Source organism: Balearica regulorum, chromosome Z (genome assembly GCF_011004875.1).
Source record: "Balearica regulorum gibbericeps isolate bBalReg1 chromosome Z, bBalReg1.pri, whole genome shotgun sequence".
NCBI classification, from domain to species: domain Eukaryota; kingdom Metazoa; phylum Chordata; class Aves; order Gruiformes; family Gruidae; genus Balearica; species Balearica regulorum.
Window position 1 is genome coordinate 16,755,548 of NC_046220.1, and position 12,736 is coordinate 16,768,283.

Here is a 12,736-nt window from a genome sequence, read left to right on the forward strand (position 1 = left end):
GAGCGTGGACTCACAGAACGAGCAGGCTCATTGCCACACCTCTCACCCACATCTCAACCACCTTTCGCACACAAGCACACAAGCACGGGCAGGGGGAAGTGAAGCCAAACGTCCTCCAAGAACTCTCTCTTCAAGAACTGTTTCTCACATACTGCTCAAGAAGGCCTCCCTCGCTGACCACAGCTTGCAAGCCCAAGCACCCTTGGCGACAACTCTTCCCCGGGACCACACAAGTCATGGCCATTAGTGGCACACCCTCATGGCCGAGACTTTTGCTCTGGCGGCTGCACAGTTCTTTCACAAAGGCAGGCCCTCCACCGCTGCTCAGGGCTTACCTGCTAACGTGACTGGAGATGTGTTCTTCAGCCTCATCTGGCAGTTCACTTGCCGTCCCATTTTCCTCTTGGAACTCCTCTGCCGGGCCACCAGTTGAGCAAGTGGCACAGTCTCGCTGCAAGCAACAGCATGGCAAATGACCTTGTTGGAAAAGGAAGGGGACACGAAGGAAAACAGTCAGTGAGGCACAAGCTCACCCACAGCCCTCAGAAGGACTTGCAACCATTTCTGTTCCCATAACTGCTGGGTCGTGTGGGCCTGCTGGCAGTTCAGCAAAGGCTTTGGCAGCAGACACAGACCTTTGGAGACCTCCCTCTCCTCTTGCATTGCACCTCAGAAATCAGCAAAGCAGACAGCCAGAGCATCTCCATCACCTTCCCTCATTAGGTTGGACCCCACCAGGGAACAGCCTGGCTTCTCACACCCATCCCACAGGCCCACCATCTTGCTTTACAACACTGGGAAGCCACGGGCTTCCAGGCTGCCCGAGCTCCTCCTGCCAAGGCTCGACAGGAGCTCTGACCCTGCCGTACCGGACTGCCAAAGAAACAGCACGGGCACCCTGGCTGCACAGATTGCCCTGCAGGCACCGAGCTGGCCCCCAACAACAGCCCGGCCTCAGGCAAGCCCACGGCCACCTCCCTGGCCTCCTTAACAGCCTCTTGCCTTGACCTCCCCTTGTCACGTCTCAGCAATGCTGCCACAGGCCACCCCTTGAATGGATGCAGGGACCCTGCTTTGGCAAGCCTCCAAACCACGTGCCTAGCATGCACTCTGCCTCACCGAGGAGATGTAAGCCCAAAGCTTTGAGCCATTCAACTGCTAGCAGCCTGCAAAGGCAGCTGGATGAGTACTCCTCCAGGGCTGCACAAGGACACAGGCAGCCTCCCAACCCCGTCCCAGTGAAAAATGGGAGTCTCTGGTCTCAGGGGTCTCGTGGTGGGTCTCAGCCATGCTCTGTCTATATGGTGGTGGTACAGGCTGAAAAGGGGGTCCTCACGCACAGCACCGCTACCCTCATAACCATGGCCCCCAACAAGCAGAGCCATTGACAATTTAGCACAGGAGAAACTCAGGGACTTGGCCAGCACCTCTGAAATTTCACTAACAGCAGCTCCAGAAAGGAAATTTTCTCACAAAGGAGACAGGGCAACGAAAGCACAAAAATCGAGTACCAAGACAGAAAGGGAAGCAATTGCTACACAGCAACAGCTTGCTTGAGAGCTCTCCTCGGTCCCTCAGGCTGACCCAAATAGCCCAGGGAAATATGCGCAAGGGATGATGACAACGCTAGGAACAAGGCAACGCTCTTGGCCTCCAGCCGTGCACTCCAGCTCACCCTTCCCCTCCTCCTCCTCTTCCACTGCACACCCAGCATCTGCACTGGGCTGGCTCAACATACAGCCACTGGAGGGAGGTCCTCTCCTTCTGAGGGACAGCTCTCCTATCAGAGGAGCTCCTGCCTAGATATCAGACAGCATACCCGCGGCGCTGTCAGCACCTATGCAAAAAGCATACCAGCAGCTTCACCGCTTCAGTGGTTAAATGCAAGGAATCACAGAAGAATTGAGGCTGGCAGACATCTCTACAGACCATCTCATAAAGTACCTCTGCTCAGAGCAACATCAACTAGACCTAGTTGCTCCAGATATTGTCCAATCTGGGGTGGACTGTCTCCAAGGATGGAGACTTCTCAAACACTCTGGACAGCTTGTTCCAGTGTTCAGTCACCCTCACTGTAAAAAAGTGGGGGTTTTAATGTTTAAATGGAATTACCTGTATGTCACTTTCCTCCTGTTGTCTCTTGTCTGTTCACTGGATACCACCGAGAACTGGAGATGGAGTCTACCTCCATGGCTTTTAACTCCCTCCATTAATACACATGGATAAGATCCTCCTGAGCTTTTTCTCCTCCAGAATGAATAGTCCCAGCTCTTTGAGCCTTCTATCAAAGATGCTCCAGCCCCTTCATCATCTTTTTGGCTGTTCACTGAACTTGCTTCAGTGTGTCCATGTCTCTCTTGTTCTGGGGAGCACGGGACTGGGCACGGGTTCCCAGATGTTGTTTCACTAGGGCGGAGGGGAATAATTACCTCTGTTGGTGTGCTGGCAACACTCTTCCTAACGCAACCCAGTATGTTGTTGGTCTCCTTTGCTGCAATGGTACATTGCTGCCCACTGTGAACTTCGTGTCCACCAGAACCCCCCAGGAATTTCTCTGCCAAGCTACTTTCCAGCTGGTCAGCCCCCAGACTGTACAGGTGCATGGGGTTACTCTTCCCCAGGTGCAGGGCTTGGCGTTTCCCTGCACTAAACGTCATAGGGTTCTGGGTTCCTGTTGTTCCATTTCTCCAGCTTGTTGAGGTGTCTCTGAATGGCAGCACGCCCATCTGCTCTGTCAGTCCCTCCTATCACCCACAGACTTCCTGAGGATGATCTCTGTCCCATCATCTAGGTTACTGATGAACGTGTTCGACAGCATTTCCCCAGCATCAACCCCTGGAGCACACCACTGGTGACTAGCATCTTGATGGGTTTTGTGCCACTGTTATGGGAGAGACAGTCAAAGGCCTTACTAAAATTTAGATAAACTACATCCAGTGCTCTCCCCCCATCCACCCGACCAGTCATCTCATTTTGGAAGGGTATCAGTTTGGCACATATGTTTTTCACTTTATAAATCCATACTGCCTACTTCTACCTGTCTTTCACGTGTCTGGAACAGCTTTCCAGGATTAGGTCTCAATCACCTTCCCAGAGATCAAGGTCAGGCTGATCAGCGTGTGCTTCCTCAGATCCTCCTTCCCACCCTTCCTGAAGGGAAGGGTGATACTTGCTTTCTTCCAGTCCTCAGGAACCTCCCACAAACCACGAGGACTTTTCCAAGATAATTGAGAGTGGTCTTGCAACACCACCAGCCAGCTCCCTCAGCACCTGTGGGTACGTTGCAACAGACCCACGGAACTGTGCATGTCCAGTTTGTTTAAACGTTCCCTAGCCTAATCCTCCTCCACTGAGCACTTTTGCACTAGTCTCAGGAGAGCCTTGGGATCACTGATGGCTGGTCTCACCAGTAAACACCAAGGCAAAGAAGACAATCAGTGCCTCAGCCTTCTCCAGGAGGTCAGGTCCCCCTTGCCATTCCTCAGTAGGCCCACGTTTTCCCTAGTCATCCTATTGCTATTGATATACCTGCAGAAATCGGTCTTGCTGCACTTCACGTCCCTTGCCAAATTCAGCTCTTTGTGGGCTTTTGCTTTCCTAAGCCCAGCCCTGCGTGTTTGGACAGTGCCTCTATGTTCCTTCCACTTCACCCAACTCCACATCTGCCTCTTGTGGGCATGCTTTTAATGGCAGAGTTAAGTCAGGAGCTCCTCGTTCATCCATGTCTGCCTACTGAGCCTGGCTTTTAAAACAGTCACTTAAATAAGAGTGAAACTTTGTCATGCAGTGGACTGTACCAGACTGGGTCTTGACTCATCTGTATGAAAGATGAACCTGAAATTCTTAACTCTTCAACCTTTCAGAGACGTCTGTGCAACAACCTGTGCTCCATGGTTTGAGCATGGATTTGATAACGCGTTAGTGAAACGAAACACAGCAAAGGGTTGTAATTCTTCATTTGCTCTACCTTCTTTCTTCTAGTTTTTCTGTTGTTCCTGTACTTTCTCCTGTTGTCTGTACAGCTAACGAGGTAATTTAAGGACTTTCTTTGGAAGGATGCTCTTGGACTTGGCAGTGCTTTGGGAGCTGTTCTGAAGGTGATGGCACTCCATCTTGGTTTTCACGTGGTTGAACTGGTCAATAATAAATGCAGTCTTTCTTAAGCCCACGCATGCTTTTTTTTCGGGCAGTGTCTCTATATTCCTCCTGGGTCATTTCTCCCTCCTCCTACCTCATGCATGCTTCCTCTTTATGGTTGAGTTTTGTCAGGCACGACTTGCTCATCCATGCAGTGTTCCTGCCACCTCTGCTTTGTTCCCCTCGATTGCTGGGAGAGGCCATTCTTGAAATTGGAGGAGGCAATCCTTGAAAATCCACTGCCTCTCCTGGACCACTCTTCTCTCCAGGACTGTATTCCATGGGACTCTTCCAAGCAGATTCCCAAACAGGCCAAAGCCTGCTCTCCTGAAGTCCTGGCTTGTTAATACTGCTATTTGCCTTATTTCCCTCCCTTCAGGCTCCCAAACACCACCAGCTTGTGATCGCTGTCCCCAGCCTTTACATCTCCAACCAGTTCTTCCTTGTTTGTAAGAATCGGGTCCAGCAGAGCATTTCCCACCATCAACTCATCACTTGTGTCAGCAAGTTGTCATCAGCACACCGCAGAAACGTCCTGGATTGCTCATGCTTGGCCGTCTTGTCCCTCCAGCAAGTATGGCAGTAGCTCAAGGCCTCCACGAGAACCACGGCCGCAAATCTGAGGCTTCTTGCAGTTGTCAGAAGAAGGCATCATCTGCTTCATCTACCACTTCTTCCCGATTAGAGCGTTTGCAACAGATAGCCACCGTGTTGCCATACACTGGTCAGGCCACAACCCACAAGCTCTTTCTGGCTCATCATCCGTCCCAGGGCAGAACTCCAAGCATCTCCATTGCTTTCACACTTGGAGGGGGTCACAGAAACTTGCTCCTCTTGTCATTCCAGCCTGTCATTCCTCAGCAGCCTGCGTCCATCCACCACAGCACGCTAACTGGGTACTTTAGGGACTTTCTTTGGAAGGATGCTCCTGTGTGCGAGCTGTCACAACAGCTCTCCGGAAACCCGACGAGACCACAGCCTTGAACAGCGTGCAAACCTCTAGTTTCTCCTGGTTGTGCCCCATGCTGTGGGCAGTCGTGTACAAGCACTTCAGAGAAGCGCCCATTTCCAGAGAAGAGCTTTCCTCATGCTCCTGGCTAACAAGGCATTTCCCTGTTCACGTGGATGCACGTGGGATGGATCACCTTCAGGTCTGCTCTGTTCTCAAAGTCTCAACATAAAAGACTTTTTTGTTCATACATAGTTTATCATAGTTTCATAAATGCATGTTTTCACATCTTTGATACGTTTCAGGTTTTTCCTGTCACTAATGTCGTAAGTTATTTTCAGTGTTTTCTTCCCTTGTTTTCACATCATAGGGACTTTAAGTTTAGCATACATGATCGTTAGAATGAATTCAGATGTAAAAAGAGATGGGGTGGATGAATTCACTTGCAGCAGAGCAAAGCAGTCTTCAAATTCCTCTTTTTGCAGGAGCCTAGTTATTCGAGTAGAAGTCAAAGTTTCCTTAGAGGAAGGTATAACCATACGCTGCTTGTAACCGAACAGGAGGCAAAGCAAAGCAGGGCTCCTTGAAATGACACAACCACCTGTTGCAGGTACCCAGTATGTCAATTTGAAACCCCTTGCAGTGTTTTCTGTATACTAAGTTTAATCCTCATCCTGTGTGGAAATTGGGGAACACACCTATCGCATGAAGGAATAATTGTCAGTCTTCACTTCTCCTATATTCAAGGCGGCTAAATTAATATTCAGTAGTAAGAGGAACAGGGGACAATTTATATCATTGCCTTTCCAGCACAAGCAGTCTGTTAAGCATCAGCTACCCAGGCAATATTCATCTTGCCCAAGTCGTTCGATTGAAGGAGCATGTAACATGTAGCGCTCTGAGACCAATTTGTATTATCTACTTTATAGGATTGTTTGTTTAGTGTATTTCTTGTGGTAGGTCTTGGACAGCTGCTCTAGCACTAAGGAAAGTCCTTTTAGGACTACCTAGCCTGCAGCCAGGATCATCAGCTGCGAGCAGATCTCTGCGTGTGTGAGCGCATCTTGCTTTCCTGCCCCACTGTCCCCAAAGGGATTAAAGAAAGAGGCAAGGATCTTGGCAGCCTTTCTGGAGGTCAGACTACTCCCAGAGCCAGGAAGAGAGACTGCATGACTGCATGCTCTTGCAGCAGGCTTGTGGACTCTTGAGTTACGATGTCAGCTTATAATGGAGCTCAAATATTCTGGAGAGATGTGAACATAGAGCAAAACGTTGTACTGAAGTACAGCCGAGGTCCTGGACCAGGAAAGCATGCGGGAGCAGTCCCAGGTAGTTACCAGTCCATGCCAGTGCATAACCACACTTGCCACCCTCTGCTCAACGTCTGCCCAGGGGAAGCTCTGGGCAGCAGCAACAGGAGGGTCATGAACAGCAATGTGGGCGCCTCCCAAGTGTTCGCAGGATGCTTCCTCTCAGTTGCTTCAGTCATGCAGAACACAGTCGGCACTCCTAAACCAAAGTAAGTCCTGCTCAACTACCTCAAGATTCCTGTTTAGTAGCTTTCTCCCTTTCCACGTCCTAAAGCCACGTTTCACTCTCTCCTTACAGCTGCCGCAGAGAAGGCATCGCCTCTAGCGCTATCCAAGAGTCCACAAGGCTCTCAGCACATAATATATCAGAGGATAAGCAAGGCTCTCAAGGGAATGGGAGGATACCAGATTACACCCTGCAAGACCCTAGCTAGAAACAGATGGCTGTATGCCAAAGCCACCATGAGGAAGCATTAAAGTGCAGCATCACAAATGTTCCCAGAGGTACCTGCATTCATGTTACTGATGAAACCGCAACTGATGCAGGCTCGGAGCAAGCAAAAAAGAACCCCAGTCTTGGACACCTGCTGCAAAAAGGCACATTCTGACAGTTGTAAAAATGCAGCAAGGGATCCTCTTGTTTAAACCCAGCCACATTTCCAGACATCAGCACAAAACTCAGGACACCTCTCGTCACACTCTCCACAGCTAACCAGGAAGACCTGTTTCTGAGTTCCCAGATGTCAACCCAATCCAGCTGAGCCAACAAGGGAGCTCAGCCTTAAGTGCTGCCTCTTCAGAGATGCTGTGACAGCCAAACGTCTGCTAGCTTTCTGCTTTCCCACAGTCTACACAGACTTCAGGAACCCAGACATGGCTCCAGCAAGGAACAGGCTTCAAGCTCTCCACTCAAACAGATCATCTACAAGTCATGCAGCTATGCCAACCATCAAGGGAATGCCTTCTGACTCAAAACCAGGAACTCCACGCTATGAGACAAGGAGGCTTGTGGTCCTGGCAAGCTGCTTCCAAGCTGGAAGCCACCAGGAGACACAGGCTAGTGCAGCAAGTCCCAAGGAATAAGGGAAAACTCTCCCACCACACTAATATTCTCTGCTGAGCTCTGCTCCACCTTCTCCTTGACCTCCGCACTACTTGTCCCCTGCACGCTTGCTAAGCTGAGGTGTTGCAACTCCTGCTTCAAGGCACCTCACTTGCATGGGCTCTTCCTCACCTTGCAAGCCTTCACAATCCTGCGGCACTGCAACTCATGACAAACAAGAGTGCTAAGCCTAAAGCAAGCACTGTCAGGCCTATAAGGAACAGCACGCACAACAGTTTCACTGTACGAAAAAGATGATGGTAAACCCCACCCTGAAGAAATGATCAAGACAGACAAGTTAACTTTCTTTAAGGTCCCAGGACAGCCCACCAATATCCCCCCCCCCGAGTTAGAAATGCTGAGACAGGGACCAGAGGGCTACAGTGACACAAACTGCCTTTCCAGCCAAAACTCCTGTTTCCAGGAAAATGCCCCGCAACCTTCCACCTTTTGCAAACACAACCTCCTCGTCTGCACGCAGAGGCAGGAAAATAAGGGACACTTGGTCTATGCCACAGCTTCCACTTCTCCCAGCATTAGCGCACCACACGCATGCTACAGCACTTTTCTCAGAAATCCATGGCGCAAGCAGAGGTAAAGGTATGAACCACGCACGCTTTACAAACACAAGAGCCATTTCTGAACCGTGACTGATTCTTACCTCTCCCATTTTGTTCCCTTCCATTCTGACCACTCCTGGGATGCTCTCCAAGTAGCCTTCCAGCGTGCCATGTCCTAGGTGCCTGAAAGGAATCCACTCGCCGGTCAGGGATTTGTATTCACCCTGAAGCTCTGACAAAGGTATGCCATTTTTAAAGGGATGAAGAACAGCTCGCAGTGTTTTTGCGATAAGTTCTGGCTCCTGCATCTTCACCTATAGCCCCTCCACCCCAAAAGAAAAAAAAATTATTTTTACACACAGAGCCTAAAAATACCAGCTTTTACTATTCAACCTCCCTCCCCAAACAAGCAAGAATTCAGCGGTTCAATGGCCTATCACCTGGAGACTTTGGTACTTCTGGGTACACTTGTAGGGGCCAAGCACAGCGTGGTATGAAGCAGACGGGGCGTGACATTGTCAAAAGAAGCAGCTGAAGGAGCACAGAAGCCCCTGTGCATGGGCTGGCTGTGCCAGCCAATCACTACAGACCACGTGGCCAGAAGAAGGGTGGGGCTGCCAGGCAACTGGCCCACATCACTGCCTGAAGGGCCAGGACTTCCACTGGAAGTGGGGCAGGGACCCACTGCCCCCCACCGTGGCGCGCGCAGTGCACCCTCCCCTCATGCACCACTCTGACGCCGAGCTCACGGCTGATCCTCCCTCATGCGAGCCCCACATCCCCACACCAACGCCCACGAGGCACGCCAGCTCCACCGTGGAAACAGCATGCACCCGGGCCATGCCACGTCTTACCCACAGGCGCACGACGCCTCGAGTCCACAGATGCCTCTTCAGAGAGAAACCCAACAGAAGTAAAACCTGCTCCCTGCAAGCCGGGGGCTGCACACAGGAGGAGCAGCACACAGCCAGCGCCAACACCTCCCCTTCTCCTTGCCGGGCAACTGCTCCACCCGGAGAAGCGCGCAACTGCCACTGTGGTGCTGGTAAAGGTGCAAGCAGTTCGATGCTTCAATCTCCGACAGCACCTTCCCCGGTGCCACGGGCTGCTAGACTACTGGCAGGACGCTTCAGGAGAAGACCTGCTTGCCAGCAAGGTCTCCCACCTGGGACGGCTGAGCAGCACCGGAGGTGGTTTCAAAGCGGGCAGCAGAGCTACCTAAAGCCCTCCCACGCCCCTCAGCTCATAGGCCTGCACACACTTCTCCAGGGCTGGCCAGCTACGCTCACGGGACAACGGGGAGATGCAGGCACAAGTGCTGACGGGCAGGCTCGGCGCTCCTGGCCAGGCATTCTTCCCGCAGACGCTCACCCGCCGCAGGGGCAGGCTCTTGCCAGAGAAACCTCCCCGCCACAACTGGGGACCGAAGCCAGACAGAGCTCTCGCACGACCCGGGACCAACCCTGCTCTCAGAGCATGGGCTGCACGCAGGATCCAGCCCTAACACTGAGCACGCTCGTGTGCTTGAAACGCTTCCTCTGCACCTCCCAGCAGCTAATGCGCAACACGAGCAGAGTCAGTGGTTCGGGAGAAGGCGACCTCACTCTCCTCCAGCCTCTCCAGCTCAGGACACAACAGCCGAGTCCCTCACCTCCAAGCACACGAAGGCAGGCAGCTGCCACTTGCGTACCTGCACGGTGCTCTCTCCGAATGGCAGCAGCACCACGCAGCTGCCGGCAAGCCCGGTACCGCTATGCGCGATGCCACGTTAAGTTAGTCCGTGCTGCTCTCTGCAGAAGCAGCCCCTCTGCCCTCACCGTTTCCCTTTTTTAGGGGAAGTCACCCTGGGCAACGCACCAAGTCCAAAAGGAAGACAAATCCCAATCCTCAGCACGTTTCAGGCGCCGTGCCGCACATTTCAGTCCACACACAGACACTAACGCTCTCTCTACTCTCCCGCAACCAAGCGCACGACAGTCCAACTCAGGTGCCAGGCAAGGAAGCACAGCACCAAGTCCTAGTCTTCACCGTTCTTTGAACGGTTTTACTTTATGCACACACAGCACTTTACTAACCTGACTGTGTCTGCGTACGCGTATATTAACACACAGGTACGCACACACACCTACACAGACAGCACTGCATATACAGGTGTTTGTTTACACATGCACGGTTCCTTAACCCAGCAATTCCTGCCCTTGCCGGTCCAGCGTGTTTCACTGACCGATCCCGGAACAACCTCTACCACAGCTGCCTTCACAGCACCCACCCCCTGCTCAACTACGGGCCACGGCCCGACTGCACCCAGGAACGGAGCACACGTTGAACACAACCACCTGCACACCTCCAGATGGCAATGGGCGGCAGCCACGCTGGGCATTTGGGTCCTTCCCTCATCCTGCTAGAGATTTAGCACCTGCTGAACAGAGCTTCACAGGGTGCCCCCCAAAGACTGACAGGAGATCCGTACCTCCTTTGGACTCACTCAGTGTTGTGATGACATCACTTGTTGGACAAATGTGCAAGGCTCCACTTGGTATTAAAGTTTCAATCATATAAAAAACCAAACCCCCAAACATTCAGAACTGCACCAAAAATGCAGTTTTGTTTGCAATTGTGTTCCTAGTCACATGCATACAAGAGACATGGAAAAGTCAATGAAAAGCATATTGGGGCCTTTTTCTCTATTTTCTCTTTAAAATGATATATCCAAAGTCTTATTTCTTTAATATGGCTTTTGAAAGTCCTCTTACCTGGACTACCTGAATTTAACTTACTGCTCAGGAAAAATTAATGAAATATCCATTACAACTGGAGCAACAAGGAAGAAAACTTACAACAACCTGGGAAGGCAGTTTCAAATGTCGATTCAAAAAAAAGGAAACTTCAGTAAAAAAAGAAAGGGGGCAGGGATGTGGGGGACAACATCTAACCACCAGCAGATAGCTCTGTATTACACCGATACTAAAGAACTGAGTTAGATCAGAAGTAGCAAACAGGACACCATAAAATACATCCTCCTAAATTATATGAGGAGCAGTCATGAGGACAATTCACTTAGTTAAACGAGATGACACATACTGAGGTACAAAGGTTAAACTGAGTACAGCCTTAGCTTAAACCTGAACAATGTTCCCATTCCTACAGCTAGCAATAATGCAGAAGAATTGCAATGCAGTAACGGTGACAATAAGTAACACAGTGATACATTAGCAGAAAGCTAATTAGCAGTAGCTCAGAGTGGCTTCTGAAGCTTTTTTAAAATTCTTTTTGTGGTGAGCTGCTGTAAGGTTAGGTCATTCAACAGTTGTGACATTCACCCAGTGGCTTGCTGCATCCAGATGGCAGGACACTTCATTGGAAACACAGCCCGAGGAGCCTCTATCAGTAAGTCTGGGCACATCGTTCAAAGCAGTCTTCTCTGACATCTAAACAGAAACTTTTTTTCCAATATGCTTAAAAGAGATTACCAGACTCCAGTTGCAAAACATTCTCCACGCTGCAGATTATTACTCAGGCTAACAAAAAAAGGAAGTGAGGACAGTTTTCTTGCTTAGAAGGATGAACTCCCGAACAGCCATACTTTTAAAAGACTACAAACACAACTCTGTGGAACACAACTCTCCTCTGAATGTACCAAGCTGTCACTAACCCGCTGAAGTCGGGACACCTTCTCTGTCACAACGGAGCCACTGCGGAGAAGCAGCCTCTCGCTGACAGGCAGAGCCTGACCCTCCACACAGCCTCTCCCCCCAGCCCGGGAGGGCTCAGCTGTTTCCTTACCACCACCTCAAACCAGGGGCTTTCGGACACCAGCCAAAGCCGCTTCCCCTGTCGCTGCTGCTGCTGCCGCTGCTGCTGCCGCCGCCGCCACTGCTTCCGCCGCGGGACTGGCCGGTGCCGGGGCCAGGCCGAGCGCTGTCGCCTCCCTGTGAGGGGACGGCGCAGCGACGGTACCCGCTCCCTTCGTGCCGAGTGAGCAGCCGCACGGCCCCACCCAGCACCGCCCGCTCGCGCCCAACCACCGCCAACTACAGCGCACCACCCGCCCCCCGCCCGGGGGAGCCCCGCGCGCATGCGCCGGGCGGTCTTGTCATGCCTTTGCGCGGCGCATGCGCGACACCTGCCTCCTCCCGCCGTCCGGGAAGGGACCACGTGGCCCGCGTGAGGGGATGCCCGCTGAGGCGGCGGGAGCCATGTTGGGGCCGTGCCGGGGCTCCGGGGGATGCGGATCTCCTGCCCCGGGGGGTGGGGATCTCCCGCCCCACCGGTGGCGCCTCTTCCTATGGGAACCTCAGTCCTGTGACAAGGCCGCAGCTAAAATTGCCTTCTTGACAGATTGAGGAATGACAGTTAAGTGTGTCTCTTCTACAGAGAACACAGGCTTTAAATTAATTCATTGCTTCAATTTTTGAGTACTGAAAACTTCACTGAATTTAATTCTGTGGTTAAATCTCTCTGTTGACACCTGTACAAAACCATTGCATGGGTGCACTCTCCAAAGAGGAGCTGAGGGCTGGGGGCCCAAGCATCACCTGGGCCTTGTCGGCACCGCCCTGGGCCTGCAGCACCCCCTCGGCGGGGCTGTGCCTGCTCACCTGTACCCAGGCAGCTGCCCAGCTCCAGAGGTCTGTGTGGGCACCTCTAGCAATGCTGCATACTTGAAACCTGTAGATGC

At 51.9% G+C, this 12,736-nt stretch overlaps 1 protein-coding gene across 8 annotated transcripts in view; it reads right to left on the reverse strand.

Moving 5' to 3' along the window:
- TDRD7 (tudor domain containing 7) overlaps positions 1–12,079 on the reverse strand; it is a 52,166-nt gene extending 40,087 nt beyond the window's left edge. The window contains exons 1-3 of one of the 8 annotated variants that reach the window (XM_075739914.1): positions 11,711–12,079; positions 8,160–8,381; positions 336–477 (exon numbers count right to left, since the gene is read on the reverse strand). In XM_075739914.1, the coding sequence (XP_075596029.1) occupies positions 336–477; positions 8,160–8,366 (349 nt within the window). In that variant the 5' untranslated portion in view covers positions 8,367–8,381; positions 11,711–12,079. Of the gene's footprint in view, positions 1–335; positions 478–8,159; positions 8,382–8,912; positions 9,323–11,710 lie in introns of those variants that run through there. The other 7 variants (XM_075739911.1, XM_075739915.1, XM_075739910.1 and 4 more) reach the window with 7 other exon arrangements.
- Between the last annotated feature and the right edge of the window lie 657 nt (positions 12,080–12,736).